The sequence below is a fragment of the Zootoca vivipara genome, chromosome 15, assembly GCF_965207765.1.
Source record: "Zootoca vivipara chromosome 15, rZooViv2.hap1.1, whole genome shotgun sequence".
NCBI classification, from domain to species: domain Eukaryota; kingdom Metazoa; phylum Chordata; class Lepidosauria; order Squamata; family Lacertidae; genus Zootoca; species Zootoca vivipara.
In genome coordinates, this window is record NC_142598.1 from 35771236 (window position 1) to 35788682 (window position 17447).

Consider the following 17447-nt stretch of genomic DNA (forward strand, 5'->3'; position numbering starts at 1 on the left):
CGCCTATGGGGATGCCATCTCCGTGCTGTCCCTATGTATGGCATTATATAGAAGGAGACGCCCGCCTGGGGGGAATGAAGCAGCCATCCCAAAGCCAACTTGCCCAGCTGTTGCTGAAATGTCAGGGTGTTTTACTACCCAGTAGCTATAGGAAGTCCCAGTCTCCAAAGCAAACTTCCAGTTCTCATGTCGCCCGCTCCGGACATATGGCAGTGTGACAGCTGCAGTGTGGATACGGTAAATGTCACATCATTGTCAAATGCCCGAGAATGGCCTCGTGCCCATCTGAAAACAAATCTTCCAGGACAGCAACACAGCTGCAAGGCTGGCCCATGTGGTTTGGCAACCACGAGCGACACCGTTTTCTGCCTCAGCTCAAGTTAAATTGCCTTTTTGACCTCTGCCTTTTGGGGGCAATAGCCATTCCTTGCTTAGCTAATTCATCAAAGCATAGTCTAACAGTGGGGTTCATGCAAACAGAAACGACCAGAGATCACAGCTGGTCATTTACCTTGCTTGGAAGACCCGGCCGAAAGCGCCTTCTCCAATATCTCTCACATATTCGATATTGTTCCGTGGATACTCCAGACTGAATAGCTTTGGGTTCAAGAGCAGAGGCATGCGCTGGTACATGGGATTGGGGTGCAATCTGTCCAATAAGAGCTCAGAAGGAAGTGTTGTCAGGGCTGGGGGTGCCGACTCCCTGAAACAATGGGTGGAAGATTTGTTGCAAGATTAGAATCATAGATCATAGAGTTGGAAGAGACCACAAGGGCCATCCAGTCCAACCCCCTGCCAAGCAGGAGACACCATCAAAGCATTCTTGACATATGCCTGTCAAGCCTCTGCTTAAAGACCTCCAAAGAAGGAGACTCCACCACACTTCTTGGCAGCAAATTCCACTGTCAAACAGCTCTTACTGTCAGGAAGTTCTTCCTAATGTTTAGGTGAAATCTTCTTTCTTGTAGTTTGAATCCATTGCTCCGTGTCCGCTTCTCTGGAGCAGCAGAAAACCCTCCTCTATATGACATCCTTTCATATATTTGAAAATGGCTATCATATCACCCCTTAACCTTCTCTTCTCCAGGCTAAACATACCCAGCTCCCTAAGCCGTCCCTCATAAGGCATCGTTTCCAAGCAAGCATAATGTTGTTGATGATGTTTGCTGTGGATATTAAGCAGTTTACCAGGGGAAAAAAATCAATTACACAAGTGTTAAAAATAAACTTCAATAATTGAATGCATCCACAAGTAAAAGAAACAGAAGAAATGATCCTATTAAAACATCAAAACATAAGCATCCATAATTAAAATATGCATTAAAGCAATGCCTTTGAAACAGCAACAATTAAAATAGGAGACCCTCATTGAGAGATCAAATAGCACCAGCAGTCTGCAGAGAGGTCTATGTGGAAATAATTAGTGCATGAAAAATATAGAAAGGATGGGATATCTGTATGAAGCTATTTTTATTCCAGGAGTCGACAGGGTTACAATTTATGTCGGAAGAAGTGCCATCTCTTCCCTTTGGTCCCCAGGAACATCTGTATTCCTGGTTCTTCACACTGAGTGACAATTAAACTGGCCTACATACATAAGTCAAATGTGCCAAAAATACTTTCCCTTTACTTCAGCAAAGGGCAGCTATGTGGCCTCGTGTTGGGAAGACTGCTATAGTTATTATGAGTTATAAAAAGGTAACTACAACAAATGCTCCTAAAATACACTGCTCCATTGTAATCTAACCTTGCCCATATCCAATGCCTTTCTACATCTTGCTGAGAATCTCCCCGTCCCTGAAATATCTTTATCCCTCTGCCTAATGGTAGGGCTGGCTCGGCCCTTGACTATGCTGCTTAGCTAGCTTCTCGCGCAATTTTTAAAACCCTATTTTTTAACCCCGTTTAAGATAATCATTCATGAACAAACATAGAAAATCGTTACCGGAGAAGTTCTTGTCTGAAGGCAAGATGCCTTCAGTATGCCTGTTAGACAGGTGGTAACCAAAATGGGGAGAGAAGGGTTTCAAGGTCAAAGGTCAAAATGTGCATTACGTCAGCCAATGACACGAGTCTGTTTTTAATATGAGCAATTGTCGTGACCCCGCCTGACTATTTCTAGTCCACAATCATTTCGCATGTGCTGATTCATAAATCCTTTCCGTCCAATTTCTGCTTCAATCTGATATTTTTTTAACAAAAAAGGAGTGCACAATGTTTGCATCACCCTCTGAATGCACTTTTTCACAAGACACAGCTCATGCATTTATCCTAAAATAGGAATTTGTGTATGCGTTTTAACCCAAATACCGTATTTTTCCGTGTATAACACGCCCCTATTGCTAAGATGACCCCTAATTTTTTGGACCACAACAAAGTTTTTTTGGGGGGGAATTGCCCAGAGTTCTTGAGCTTTTTTGGGGGGGGGAGAGAAGATTGCCCAGTTTTATAGAGCTTCTTTGAGGGGAGGAGTCACCACCGCCAATCGCTTTACAGTCTGCCCACCAATGCAAATCGCACTCATTGCCCCGGGCACCAATTGTCTGAATGCTTGCCGCAAAAAGCCCAACTGCCCACTCGACGCAACCACAGCCAATTGCAAGCACGCCAAGGCGTCAACGTCCAATTGCCACAGCCAATCATCAGCAGGCCTTGGCACAGCAACCAATCACATGGCCAATTGGCGCTGCCTATCTTCTGCTGGCTGCTGCAACCGATCGCCCATCATGAGAAGAATGACTTGCAATGACACTTTGAGGTCATATTCACAATGGAAACAGTGAGTGCTCTACTTGGCACAGAAACACTTTCACTATTCAGGAGTGGGTAACCTCGGGGTTCAGGGCCACATGTGGCTCCCCAGGCCTCTCTATCTGGCCCTTGGAACCCCTTTAAGGCCCCACCGCATCCTTGATCCTGCCCACACACCCTCCAGTTCTTTTGTCTGAGCTTGAACACTTCTTGCTCCCTCAAATGCTTCTCACTACCTGCATGGATTGATGTTCCTCTGACTTTTGCATAGTTGGACTGTAATCTCTTCTGCAAAGGCAAGAGTTCCACCCATCGCGCAGCCCACCATTAGGATGCCAGAAGGCTGTTCCCTAGGCAAGGCAGCTTTTGGGTTGAAATGAGTCCTTCATGTCTGCTCTGCTACAGGAACTATTAGTCCAAGTGGGACTTCTTCATTCCCCCCCCCCCCGGTTATATTTTATTATTTACAAAAATTCACATGGACACTCCAATACATCATAATTTTTCCGTTCACTTTGTCGACTTCCCACCTCGTTTTCCATAGCATTTTTATTTCTCCCCCTTGCTGCACCCTATCTTCTCTCTCTTATGCCATAACAACAATACAATAATCTCTCATTCCTTCCGTGGCTCATAGATCAAATCCTGCTTGCAAATTCGTCATGCTATAATATTTCTTTAAATAATTTGAAAAGGGCTTCCATCCTTCCACAAAACAATCCTCATTAGGTTCTCTTATTTTAGCTGTCAACTTTGCCAATTCCACATAATCCATCACTCTGTTTATCCATTCTTCTTTGTGGGAACTTCTTCCTCCTTCCATTTTTCTTCATGCAGAATCCTAAGTGCTGTCATTACTTTAGACCAAGTGGAACTTCTGATTAAACATGATTAGGACTGTCCTTCTCTGAAGAAACCATGCACAACATTGGGGAGCCAAATTCTTCTTCGCCGCCCTTGCTTCTAATTATTTCCCCCGTGATGGAAGAAAATTATCCCTCATTTGTATTAAAATAAATCAGTTTCAACTGTAAGCACGGTTTCAAAGCAGAAATTAATGGCATGAAGCTCTCTCCCTCTCGCTCTCTCTCTCTCTCTCCCTCTCTCTCCCTCTCCCTCCAGGAGTTTTACTTAAAGGCGTCTCTCTCTGAAGGAGGCTACATCCAGGGAAGCCCCAGATCTTACCTTGTTTTGTTTTTCAGCTGCTTGCGCTTCCGGCAACAAATGAGAGCCAGGATCACAAGGATGATCAGCATCGCAAAACTGGAGATGATCGAGATAATGACAGTCATGGAGTATGTCGGGGAGGAAGAGGGGGCGAAGGGAAAACGTGGAGGAGCAGCGGCACTCAACTTCGTGGTTTCCTGGGTCAAAGATGCTGAAAGGGAAAAAGTGAATTTGAGAGCGCTCGTTTGCCATTTATTTATTTGATAAATGTTAAGTTAGCACAGACATAGCTTTTATACATGGATTCTATCAACAAGGAGACCTCAATTCCCCTCAAAGAGTGACAATTCCCAGGCTGGTTTAAAGGTTAATTCCTCTTCCCAGGGTACCTTGCATACAGACCCTCCAAGTGTCCCTATTTTCCAGGGACAGTCCCAGATTTACAGAAGCCGCCCCGGTCTCTGATTTGATCCTGGAATGTCCCGCTGTTCCTTAGGATATCCCTATTTTCATCAGAGAAATGTTGGAGGGTATGGAGTTAGGCAACCCTTGAGCCAAGGAGATAAGTAACTATACAACCTTTAGAAGATATCTGAAGGGAGGCCTGTATAAGGAAGGTTTTCTTTATATATTATTATGTTTTTATATATGTTGGAACCCTTCCAGAGTGGCTGGGGCAACCCAGCTGGATGGGCGGGCTAGAAATATTAAAATTATTCTTATTATGGAATAGGACGTCCCTATTTCCATCAGAGATATGTTGGAGGGTGTGTTTATAGTGCAGATGGAGCCTATTTCTTGTATATATAATTTTTATAAAATTTAGAATATTCATTTAAACATCCTTAAAATATCAATGACTTCCTTTCTTCTCTTTGCAGGTTCATTTTGCGTATCCTACATCCCTGGATATTTTACAAAAACTAAACCATTCAGTATTTCATTATTGCATCCATCAAAACTTATTTACACTGTTGAATTTATCTTAATGCTGCCAAAGTTTTCAGGTGTACACAATTCCCCCCCCCATGTATTCAATAAACGTTTTCCAATCTTCTCTAATTATGAGGCCTATTTCTCATTGAACAGTGATATATATATATATATATATATATATATATATATATATATATATATATATATGGACCCCTGGCCATTAGGTCCAGTCGCGAACGACTCTGGGGTTGTGCCGCTTATCTCGCTTTACTGGCCGAGGGAGCCGGCGTACAGCTTCCGAGTCATGTGGCCAGCATGACTAAGCTGCTTCTGGTGAATATATATATATATGTGGAATTGTGAGTTGGCAAGAAGGCTAGAAATGTAATAGATAAGAGACTATAATCTGTTAAACCCTATAATCTTTCTAAATCTTGAACAGTTTGTCCTTTATGGTATCTTTTCTTGCAAACTGAAATGTTGCATTGTGTAAATGTTAATGTTCAGGGTCCCAGAAACCCATTCCACCCCATTCCATTCTTACAAAACAAAACAAAAAAAATCAGTTTTCCTGCCACAGCCGTCATAGAATCATAAAATTGTAGAGTTGGAAGGAACCACAAGGGTCATCAAATCAGTCAACATTCCATGGTCATTGAGGACACTGAATGCTCACTGGACTGTTTTGGGGGTTCTTCCCCTCCCCCCCTCCACTTAGGCATTTGCCCTCTTATAGATTTTCTGTACTTCTGCAAACTCTGGAGTTCCCCTAAGCCTGCTGAGGCCTCCAGTGTCTGCATGCAGGTGGGGCCATTTTGGCGACATGAGTAACGGTGCTGACAGTCTCGACATCAGAAATAGACGGGGAGATAGTCGTGGTTCTGCATTCTGATATCTGGTAGACTGGCTCAAAGCTATCAATAGTGCTACGCAGCTCAGATCTACGGCATGCCTGCCACATCGCTCAGCACAATTTATTGATTCAAAACAAGCCAGCTAAAACTGGACACACCACATAGTGTAAAAAAATAATAATGCAGCATTAAAGATTCTGAAGCAACGCATCTGCAGCTTTCGGGGCTAACGGTTTAAAGATTTCTCAACATTATGCGGTACAAAAATGCGTTTCAATAAATGAAATGAAAACAACTGGACTAGGGCCAACCCGTAATAAAATCAACACTCAAGGAGCATCTTTTGCTATAAACTGTACGTTATGGTTTCTCACCATCGCCACAATGAGGCACGTTGCAGTATTCCCATTTCACAGAGGAGTCTCTCGTGTAACACCAGGGCCGTGCATTTTCACCCCCTGGATTGCGGCAATAGTTTTCTGCACTGGACAGCTCCGGGAAAGCCAGAGGGGTTTTCCGATGTGAATGTGGTACCTGGCAACAAGGAATAATGAAAACGAATACTTTTTCAGAGTGAGTTAAATTCTATTGGCATCTTGGAAAACAATAATCAAACGTCCGACGGACTGGTTGGCGATGAGACTTGCTTCCATGGAAGTGATTTGTACCACTGGCTCCCAGGTAGACCTCAAGTTAGTGCTATTTTTGTAGAAAAACGTTTCTGAGCACAATTCAAAGTGTTGGTGCTGACCTTTAAAGCCCTAAACGGCCTCGGGCCAGTATACCTGAAGGAGCATCTCCACCCCCATCATTCAGCCCGGACACTGAGGTACAGCGCCGAGGGCCTTCTGGTGGTTCCCCTCCCTGCTAGAAGCAAAGTTACAGGGGGCCAGGCAGAGGGCCTTCTCGGTAGTGGCACCCGCCCTGTGGAACGTGCTCCCATCAGATGTCAAAGAGAAAAACAACCACCAGACTTTTAGAAGACATCTGAAGGCAGCCCCTTTAAGGGAAGCTTTTAATGTTTAATAGCTTATTGTATTTTAATGTTCTGTTGGAAGCAAACCCAGCCAGATGGGCGGGCTATATATATATATTATTATTATTATTATTATTATTATTATTATTATTATTATTATAGAAAAAGAGGTGCCAGAACTCACCATGAGCGCCTTCCTTGTTCTCTTATAATGGCAATGGCGCCCACTTGACAGATGCCAGAACTGATGAGTTCTGGTGAGTTCCGTTTGGCCAAATCCCCGCCTCGTCTGCTTTAAACCATCACTGCCCTCCAGTTTCAAATAAACCTTCTTACCTGTTCGTTCCACTTCTGACAGGGAATCCCAGAGGCTGTGACATTGACAGGGCCTTCGTAGGTTAACCCATTGCCTTTGTAACAAGTTGCTGAAGAGAAACAGAGGAAAACGGAACCATAAAGCAAGGGGCCACATCCCACTGGGCTGAATAGAAGGCCATGCCCCTATCTCAATGCCCTCCTGACGGACAACAACTTGGGCTGACCATCTTAGAATGTCCTTTTACCAGTCACTGGAAATCACAGGTAAAGGTGAGTGCTTTAGCGTTCAGCTCCTGCTTGCAGGCTTCCCACTGGCACTAGGTTGGCCAGTGTGAGAAGATGGTCTACATCAGGCACCCCCAAACTGCGGCCCTCCATATGTTTTGGCCTACAACTCCCATGATCCCTAGCTAGCAGGACCAGTGGTCAGGGAAGATGGGAATTGTAGTCCAAAACATCTGGAGGGCTGAAGTTTGGGGATGCCTGGTCTACATGGATCTTTGGCCTGATCCAGCAAAGCTCTGCTTATGTTCTGTTCCCCTGCCCACCCCCCAAATGCCACGACACCCATTTCAGCAGCCTCCTTATCGCCCGTTAAGTCTTCAACCACATCCAAAAATATAGCACAGAAACATGATTGCTGGCATGCAATCAAATTTAATGCCCTACAGTCATATGAGATCTGCGCGTATAGGGAGGAATACAAATTTAATAAATATGAATATAACCAAACACCAGGCTATATAATAATTCTCATTATATTAGTGCAACACTGAGTGCTTTCACACAGCAGTTTATAAAGTGCTTGGCACTGTTGCGGCATGCATGATTTTTTGCACCACATCGTCATCAAAACGCCATTCCCCTGTTATTGTCCTGTTTAATCCCGATTTACTGCTACCGCAGAAAATCTGGTATTTTTTTTAAAAAAAGAAAACCCACAAAACATTTCCGGTAAAGTGCAGATTCCAAAGAGAGCCACTCACTTGTTATATCCTCCTTTTTAAGCTCTGGGGAAGGAAAAAGACACAAAGATGTCATCAATTTGTATCAGAAAGATTTTGAAATGTCGCTGTCGGGCGGTGTTAGCGCTGTTTTCCCCCTCCCTCATCATGCTCTGATGGTGGACTTGTAAGAAAACAAGGGCATTGTGGGAGATGATATATGATGAGGTTAAAAAGATGTTTAGAATGACTATACCAAACAACAACAACAACCCTGAAGCTTTTCTTTTAGGGATTATAAGGACAAAAGTCCCCAAAAAGATGATTAAGTTGCTTATGTATGTTACAAGTCCAGGCAGGAATCTCTACGCACAAAAATAGAAAGAAGCAGAAATACCCACTAAAGAAGACTGGATAAGCAAGGCAACGGATTACGCAGTACTGGCAAAGTTAACCGCAAAAATAAAAGAATCTGATGGCGAAGGTTTTGTGGAAGAATTATTGCTTTTCGGATTATTTGAAGAAATATTATTATATGATGAACACGCGATCAGGATTTGAACTGTGAGCAACAGAAGGGATTTTTGATGTATTTTAATGTTTGTTGGAAGCCGCCCAGAGTGGCAGGGGAATCCCAGCCAGATGGGCGGGGTATAAAAAATAATTTATTATTATTATCATTATTATTATTATTATTATTATTATTATTATTATTATTATTATTGAAAATGACAGTAGTTTTGTTAAGGTTTAATAGATAGAAGACAGCTATTAAAACACGATGAGAAAGGGGGTGGGAAGTAAAAAAAAGTTTTTGTTATGTATTAATAATAATAATAAATTTTTATTTATACCCCGCCCTCCCCAGTCAAAACCGGGCTGAGGGCGGCTCACACCAACAAAATTACAATAAAACAAAAAAACAATTAATTAAAATACAGATAAAAATACAGTATTAAAATTTAAAATGCAGCCTCATTTCAAGTAGTCCATAAATCCAAGCCATGAGGGAGGAAAACACAGGGGTCAAGCTGAGTCTAACCCAAAGGCCAGGCGGAACAGCTCTGTCTTGCAGGCCCTGCGGAAAGATGACAAATCCCGCAGGCCCTGGTCTCCTGGGAAAGAGCGTTCCACCAAGTTGGAGCCAATACTGAAAAGGCCCCGCGGGGCATACCCTTGAAATGTTTGTGTGAAATTTCAGAAAACTTTTTTTAAAAAAAACTTCGGGGGAAGAAATATAAAGTTTACACCACATAATCATTTGTTGAGATGACAGGCTACTTATTGAACTGCTTACCAAACTGTGGGATCCTCGTGCAAGTATCGGGGTCCTGCTTTATGCTGGGGAGACTGTTGCACTTGGGAAGGGTAAGCAACATCAATCCAGGCTTATAGATTCCTTTGCGGGCATTTTCTTCCATCGCAAGCCATTCTTTAAAGCAGTAGAGGTCCTTTACAGCAAGGCAATGCTCTCTAGAGTGGTTCACAAACAACAGCAGAATGCACAGTCAATGCTGTGATGGCGACAATATTACCCTAACTATGGACAGCCAGCAGCATACAAGAAAGTCGCCATGTGGCGTAAATCAGTACAGATTGCATTGGTCCTTATTTTTTTAATGCTAGCTAAGTATCTGGCCGGACACTGCCATTGCCCTACTCTTTTACCATTGATTTCAATGGAAGTTGCTTCTGGCATGCAATGCATTTGGATACACAATGTGTCATTGGAACGTTACCAGAAGCATTTGACGCCACCAGGCCCTTTCCACAGATCAGACAAGAATATAGTTTGAATATTTCATTGGTTCTCTGCGCTTCTTTCTCTTTAAGGAAAGACTTCCCACGTAAGTTTAACACTGGCACCCCCAAACTTCGGCCCTCCAGATGTTCTGGACTACAATTCCCATCATCCCTGACCACTGGTCCTGTTAGCTAAGGATGATGGGAGTTGTAGGCCAAAACATCTGGAGGGCCACAGTTTGGGGATGCCTGGTTTAACAGGTCTTGTCTTGTGATTTTGCAAGCATATTCACACAGGACTTTCTTCTTTAAAGAAATTAAAATTCCATTCTCAGGATAAGGTATGGCGGTAGCACAGAACACGCTGGTGTTTCTCCTGAAATTCTGGTTTGACATTAAAAACAAAACAAAGCTCAAAAACAAAGCCCGTTTAAACAATCCTTGAGAAAGTGTCCGGCTAAAACAGAGGGAGAAGGAGAGACAGTGTGGCTTTGGTTGAGACCATTTGGTTTCCAGAACAGTCTCTGGCACTGTTGACGTGAGAAATTATAAATGAGAATGAGCAGGGCTGGTAAGCACTCCTAAAAAAAGTCCCCTCTTTGTTCTTGGTCCTGCTGAACTGGGAGCAGCAAACCAAAAGCCTCGGCGTGCCACTTGGTCCAAACCCAGGTTTATTTCCCGCAACAAACCATGTGCGTTAGGCTACAACAAACCTTGGCTATTTCTCGTGATTTTGTTTGGAAAACAACAAACCGCCAACCCAGGTTTGGGTCAGTGAAGGAGTGAAGTGGGGATTTTTCAGCAGAATGCACCAGCATCCTTCATGTTAAACCATGGCTAAATGTATCTCTAATTAACAGAAGAACCTCTGCTTCTTAATGGCGGCGTTGGGGGGTTATCGTCAGGCGAAGTGCTTTTGCACTCATTGCCTCCCTGCCTCTTGCATCCCATGCCGGAGCGAGAGCCAGGTACCGAGACAAACTGTGAGTGGAGCCCATTCCCCTGTCCCTGGGGGGAATTTGCAAGGATAATTACCCTCAATCATCCTTGGTTTTTCTTTGCCAATGATCTCCCGCTGTCATGGGAGGTGCCTCCATTAAGGCAGACAGGAACCGGAAGCCAACCATGGCTAGATGTTAACCGTGGTTTAAAGTAGCAAGTGAACCAGGCCTCCATGTGTAGTCGCTATGGAGCAGTATGGAAGAGTATCTGGATTTATTCAACTTGCTCCTCCTCCTTCCCCACTCTCCCCTTCCACCCCACCCCATCCCCACTTTACAGCAAACAGTCAGGTGCAAACCCCATGGCTGTTATGACTCAGGAAGTTCATACACGAGAACAGCTTCCGGTTCTTCACTACATGCTAGCGACTGGCTCCCTACCAAGCAATAGCTATGCACCAATCATTGAGCAACAACGCTGAAAGCATATAGGTTGTATTCCAAGGAGCACTGGGAGGTTTCATTGCTTTCCTATGAAAACACGGGCTTGCTGGCTGCCCACTTTATTGGCGGAAATCAGAGTCAGGTGGAAAGAATGAATTGCACAGGACTTTTTTATTTATTTATTGGAGGTCACATCTAAAAATGACCCGATAAATGCTCTTATAAACAAAAGACAAAGCCACACTTCTCACTCAAACTAACAGGTGGTGGTAGCAGCAGCGGCTGGTCAGCCCCATGCAAGCCTCTGGGGAGAAAGCCCTGCTTTAGGGTGGATTTGGGAAGGCTTAGCATTTTCAAAATGACCTATGAGTCAATGCAAATATTCATGGGATGAAAAGGTTCACTGGCTGCGATCCAAGGAGCTCTCTGATTGGTTCCAAGTACGGCACGCCCAGCAAGGCTCTCGCCTCAGGATGGTTCCTGAACAGCAAATAACTTTAGGAACCCCCGGGGACTGGGGTCTGTGATATGACATGACAGCAGTTGTGGACGGGGAGGTCCAGAGGAAAGTAGCTAGAAATGCCACAGAGCAGATTCGACCTTTTGAGCACACCTGAAACAACACTTTGGATCAATGCGAACGCAGTCATGAAATACGCATTTGATCTGGAATAATGACCGAAGTAGCCCAAGCCAATGGGGTTCGTTGGGCCTGATCCCCTGATTAGCTGAGGATACTTGCAGCATTCCAGTCAGGGGTGGTGGGTGGTGGGAGTGAAACAGACACCAAGCCCAGCCTTGCCAAATGATCAGGAATGTCTAGCATACAACATCTGCAATTTGTCTCCAATAATGGATAGGACTAATGATTAAAACTTAACTTCCTGTTCCACATCTACTGAGGCACAATCATAGCAATATTTATACCCAGCAGTCATAGTCAACGCCAATAGCCAATTAATAAATAATCTGATTTCAAAGCAACACACATTTGGAACTTCTAAATAGTGTTTCATTTTTCACTTTTAGCCTCTCTTTTTTGTTATTAGCACAGTAGCTGCATTCAGATCCAGGCCCAGTATACCTGAAGGAGCGTCTCCACCCCTATCGTTCTGCCCGGACACTGAGGTCCAGTGCCAAGGGCCTTCTGGCGGTTCCCTCACTGCAAGAAATGAAGTTACAGGGAACCAGGCAGAGGGCCTTCTCGGTAGTGGCACCAGCCCTGTGGAACGCCCTCCCACCAGATGTCAAGGTAATAAACAACTATCTGACTTTTAGAAGACATCTGAAGGCAGCCCTTTTTAGGGAGGTTTATTATTATTATTATTATTATTATTATTATTATTATTATTATTATTATTATTAAAACATGACTTCCTTTGTCAGAAACATGGCTAAGTGAACGAGCTCACCTTCTCCTGCCTCTTCCTTCCATGCAGCCACAAGGAAGAGTTTGGATGGTTTTGCTTTCATTTTCGTTTGACTGCATTTTTGTCACTTTTTCATAAATTTGGCCAAATCCACTAAATTGCAGGTAACCTTAACTACAGCTTGTTTTAAAAAGCCAGTTTCAAAGCATGGATTTCCTCTCTTCATTTCCTATTCTATCTGTCTTGTCTAACTTCAGGTTTTAAGTAGGCATTTTTTCAGTGTTCTTCAAGGCCTGGTAGACAGTTTAGGTTCTTTAAGAATTATCAGGTGACAATGATCAAGATTATCTGGGCATTAATTTTTCAAAAAAAAGATTCTTTACAAAAATTTTAAAGTAAGAATCCTTCTTTGGACAACACAAAATCCATGTAACAATGGTCAAACCAAAAGCACTCCTTACACATACTGCAGATTTTATCCTGACAAAAGTTCTAACAGCTTCTTATAGCGAAACGATAATAATACGTTAAGGAAGAAAGTCTTCATCTTTTGCCTGCGTTCCTGAGACTGGAACACTGGCAAGAGAAACTTCTGTCCTCTGCTGTTTAGGACTCTAAATTCTTCTGCTTTGGGTATTCTCAAAAGCTTTGCAACTGCTTTTTTCTCTGTGGGTGGGTAGGCAGGGGGTGGGTAGCATATGTTTCCATATTGTTACTGTTTCATCACGAAAATATATAATTGTACCTTGGCTCTCAAATGCCTTGGCTCCTGAACAAATCGGCTCCCGAACGATCGAAACCTGGAAGTGAATGTTCCGGTTTTCTAATGATTTTCGGAAGCCGAATGTCTGACGGGGCTTCCGCGACTTCCAATTGGCTGCAGGAGCATCCTTCAGCCAATCAGAAGCCGTGTTTTGGTTTCCAAACATTTTGGAAGCCAAACGAACTTCCGGAACAGATTCCGTTTGACTTCCAAGGTGGAAAAAATATAATTGGAATTCCAAAATATAATTTGGAATGTAATTCCAAAACCATATCCAAAATACGACGTTCTTCTTTGTATTTCTCCATGCGTACCCTACCCTTTTCTGCAGGATGTGGTGAAATTGGGGGGGGGGAGCAGGATGAGGATCAGGTTTGTTTGTTTTGCTCACTTGTGTTACCTGCAAACAGGTTTTGGGGCGGCTCCGATCCTGGAGGGATTGCACTCCTGGAAGATGTAATGACACAGCAGGGACTCAGCAGCTGGGCGGCAAAAAGGACTCACTGTTTTCAACTCAGCCCACGCTGTGCGGACAAGCAGTTCTTGGGTCTCCTCTGGGTCTCCATAGGAAGCGTTGAAGAAAACGAAGGCATCCTTGGCCAACAGAGCGCTACACACATCTCCTCGGTATGTGCTGCAGTAGCCTGTATCACCCTTGTAGAGTCTGATGGAGGGGGGGTGGAGAAAAACGCACACATTGGGATTTCTGAGTGTTGACAAATTGTGCAGACAAATCTGCAGACTAGACCATCAGCACTTGAAGTGTTTAAAGCTAAGCCCCTAGAACAGTTATTATATGGGGCTCAGATTTGGACAGGCATTCACCTTTGATCTACAGAAGCTGTTCAGTCTAAGTTCCTAAGGCAATTTTTTTTCTTTTCCATCCTGTGTTCCAAATGCTTCATTGCACTTGGAGACTAATCTCCCCTCTGTTGAATTACAGACTTGGCGTAGGACATTTAATTATTGGCTTCGCCTACATTTAAACCCCACTGGCCTACTACCCTTAGTATTGCAAGATTGTCATGAGAGCGCTTGGACTAAAATTGTCAACCGAAAGCTTTACTTTTCTGGTTTATCACCACAACAGTTATTGACACTGGGCTTCCATAAAGCAAAGAATTTAACCAGACGGAGCCTATGTATATGATATCGAGCGACAGAATAATCTGGCCACAATAAGGAAATTTTTCTCCATTGTGTGATTATTTTCCACCTACCAGTAGTCATTTTGACACCCTATTTGCAAAATTTAAGAATTCCAAAATACAGCCGTGTTTTCACTTTCGCAAGATTGAATATACTGCCTTTGGCTGTACTTGAGGGTCAATTTCAAAAAACTCCACTGGGAAAATGGTTATGTCCCTATGGAGATGGCAGTATTGAGTCAGTGGCTAATGTCTTTCTGGCTTGCACTCTTTATAAAGATTTGAGGAGTGAAGCTATTTCCCCTGTACTATTGTCCATGCTGGGTTGCCAGTGTGGTGTAGTGGTTAAGAGCAGTAGACTCCTAATCTGGGGAACCGGGTTCGCGTCTCCGCTCCTCCACATGCAGTTGCTGGGTGACCTTGGGCTAGTCACACTTCTCTGAAGTCTCTCAGCCCCACTCACCTCACAGAGTGTTTGTTGTGGGGTAAGAAGGGAAAGGAGAATGTTAGCCGCTTTGAGACTTCTTCAGGTAGTGATAAAGCGGGATATCAAATCCAAACTCTTCTTCTTCTTCTTCTTCTTCTTCTTCTTCTTCTTCTTCTTCTTCTTCTTCTTCTTCTTCTTCTACTTCTCCTCCTCCTCCTCCTCCTCCTCCTCCTCCTCCTCCTCCTCCTCCTCCTCCTCAACCACTGTTACGGTGTCCTTTCTCTGTAGGACCTTCTCTGTAGTGGTGCCCCGTACCCAGCTATGAACCCCCCCCCCAGCCCCCTAGATGACTACAACTTTGCTGTGTCACCATCACTTGGTAAAACACACACTTATTCTCCTAGGCCTTTGCATGTTTCATTTGTAAATCTTGATTTACGAGATTTGTTTTGAATTAAATGAAATCTAATTTTAACGTGTTGTTTTATGTAGCTGTCAGAATCCATTCTGTGAACATGAGGCGATGAAAAGTGGTTCATGGATGTAATAAATAAATACAGTGAACAAAGAAGAAAGGTCTGGTGGTGAAGCCAGCAAGGGCAGTGACTTTGGGAGTGGGCGGGGCCAGCACAGGTGAGCCCCTTCCACTCTCTGCATGTTACTTGGAAAGGTGAAACTCGAAAAATTAGAAAATCGTCAAAAAGTGCATTTATTTCAGTAATGCAACGTTTTTTGTTTTGTTTTTTTAATTTTTACAAATGCTTTCTTTTGGAAATTCCACAGTAATAAAACAAATAGTTACAATAATACAAAACTAAACATCGCTATTACATTTCATTAATTATATTCCATTTATAATTGACCCGCCTAATGGCAGATAATGACAATTATAACAAATAAAGGCTTGACATATCTTGCTTTGCATGTCATGCATCTATTTCATATATTGGTTTCACCTTTTAAATTGTGTTCCTGAATTAAATGCACTTTTTGACGATATTCTAATTTTCTGAGTTTCACCTGTATGTGTGAAGGCTAATGGTAGAGGGTGTTTCTAAGGCAAAGAGGAAGAGAAAAGGCATTCTGAAGCAGGGCCGGTGCTAGGGTTTTTTGCGCCCTAGGCAAGATCACCTTCTGGCGCCAAACCCCCCCCCCCAATTATTAAAAAGTTAAAATTTAAATAAATAAGTAAATAATAGAAATAGAAAAAATAAAAAATAAAAATAGAAAAAATAAAAATAGAAAATAGAAAATAGAAAAATAAAAATTAAAAATTAAAAAGTAGAAAAAATATAAAATAAAAACAAAAACACCTGAGAGGCGCGACAAGGTAACCCCAGGCTCGTGCTCCCCGCGCACCTCCGGAGCTTCACGCAGGAGCGCGAGCCTGGGGCCGCCTCCACTGCGGCTGTCAGCCTGAAGCCACTCAACAGTGACAGGCACGGAGGAGGCAGCCCCAAGCTCGCACTCCCTGTGCACCTCCGGAGCTTCGCGCAGGGAGTGGGAGCCTGAGGCCGCCTCCACTGAACAGCAGAGAGGCGCGGTGAGGTGGCCCCAGGCTCGCGCTCCCCGCACGCCTCTGGAGCTTCGTACGGGGAGCACAAGCCTCAGGATAGCGGCCTGAAGCCACTCAACAGCTGACAGGCGCAGTGGAGGCAGCCCCAGGCAGCACTGGCAGGTGGTGGGAGGCGGGCAGGCTGGCCAGCGCCCCCTCCATTTTGGTGCCCTAGGCAGCTGCCTAGTTCGCCTAAATGGACGCATCGGCCCTGTTCTGAAGCCTAACTGGTTAGAGAGCAAGGGGATGTTGAAGATGGAAATTCAAAGATGAGTGTCTTCATTGCCTCGCCAGGAGGATCATACCTAACTGTAAGCATGATTGCTGTTCATTCTGTGTCATTTTACAGAAAGGTCACAGAGTTCAGTTTATATCAGTCCCAAATATTTGGAAATGCCAAAGGAGCTATCTGCACCTCTGTTAAAAAATTTCCTTCCCTCAGCTGACATGCATCACCAACTTATTTGCTTGAAGGAAGTGAGCTGCCTGCCATTGACGAGATGACGCACGGTTTCCGCTACACTCAATATGTGAATATGATTTCCAGCTGTAGTGACACAGATTTTTTTCCCCTCTCTCTCTTTTTCAGCATTCCATACCAAGGTTGCAACTTTCTCCCTTGACTCCATTTCTTTTGGGATACTATCAGGGTTGGATTAAAAAAAAATTGCTCGTCTTTGCAGGAAAGGAAGTGATTCATCGCGACAGTAACTTGATAACAGTGCAATGTCCCGGTGGACATAGCAGGCGAGCCAAGATTAAAGTTTCTCCTGTGTGTAGCTCAATCCCTTTTCATGAATGATGCATGCACACAAATGCAGTGGTTGCATTCATTGAATTAATTTTACTGACGTTTCTGCCTGGTTTTGAACATTCCTTTTACACTGCAGCACCTTGTTCTGTTATAGAAGTGTGGCTTGATAGTAATATAAAAAAAATCATTGTAACAATATGTCGTCTAAATTTCAAATGCCAACAAGAATGGTGTGCTGGTAAAGCAACATGGATCTATTAACTTTGAATCTTTTCAGAATAAGATCTTTACAACCTTCCTTAAGAGCACATCTTGAGTTTTATTTAAGGCCTCAAGTCAGCATATTTCAGGCAGAA

The 17447-nt window shown here is 43.5% G+C and overlaps 1 protein-coding gene across 1 annotated transcript in view; it reads right to left on the reverse strand.

Annotated features, from left to right (window-relative positions):
- Nucleotides 1–17447, reverse strand: part of MUSK (muscle associated receptor tyrosine kinase) — a 49462-nt gene that overhangs the window by 7490 nt on the left and 24525 nt on the right. Inside the window, exons 9-15 of the mRNA XM_088658947.1 lie at nt 13608–13871; nt 9244–9419; nt 7989–8012; nt 7021–7109; nt 6083–6242; nt 3937–4129; nt 512–703 (exon numbers count right to left, since the gene is read on the reverse strand). Coding sequence (XP_088515073.1) covers nt 512–703; nt 3937–4129; nt 6083–6242; nt 7021–7109; nt 7989–8012; nt 9244–9419; nt 13608–13871 — 1098 coding nt within the window. The remainder of the gene's footprint in view (nt 1–511; nt 704–3936; nt 4130–6082; nt 6243–7020; nt 7110–7988; nt 8013–9243; nt 9420–13607; nt 13872–17447) is intronic.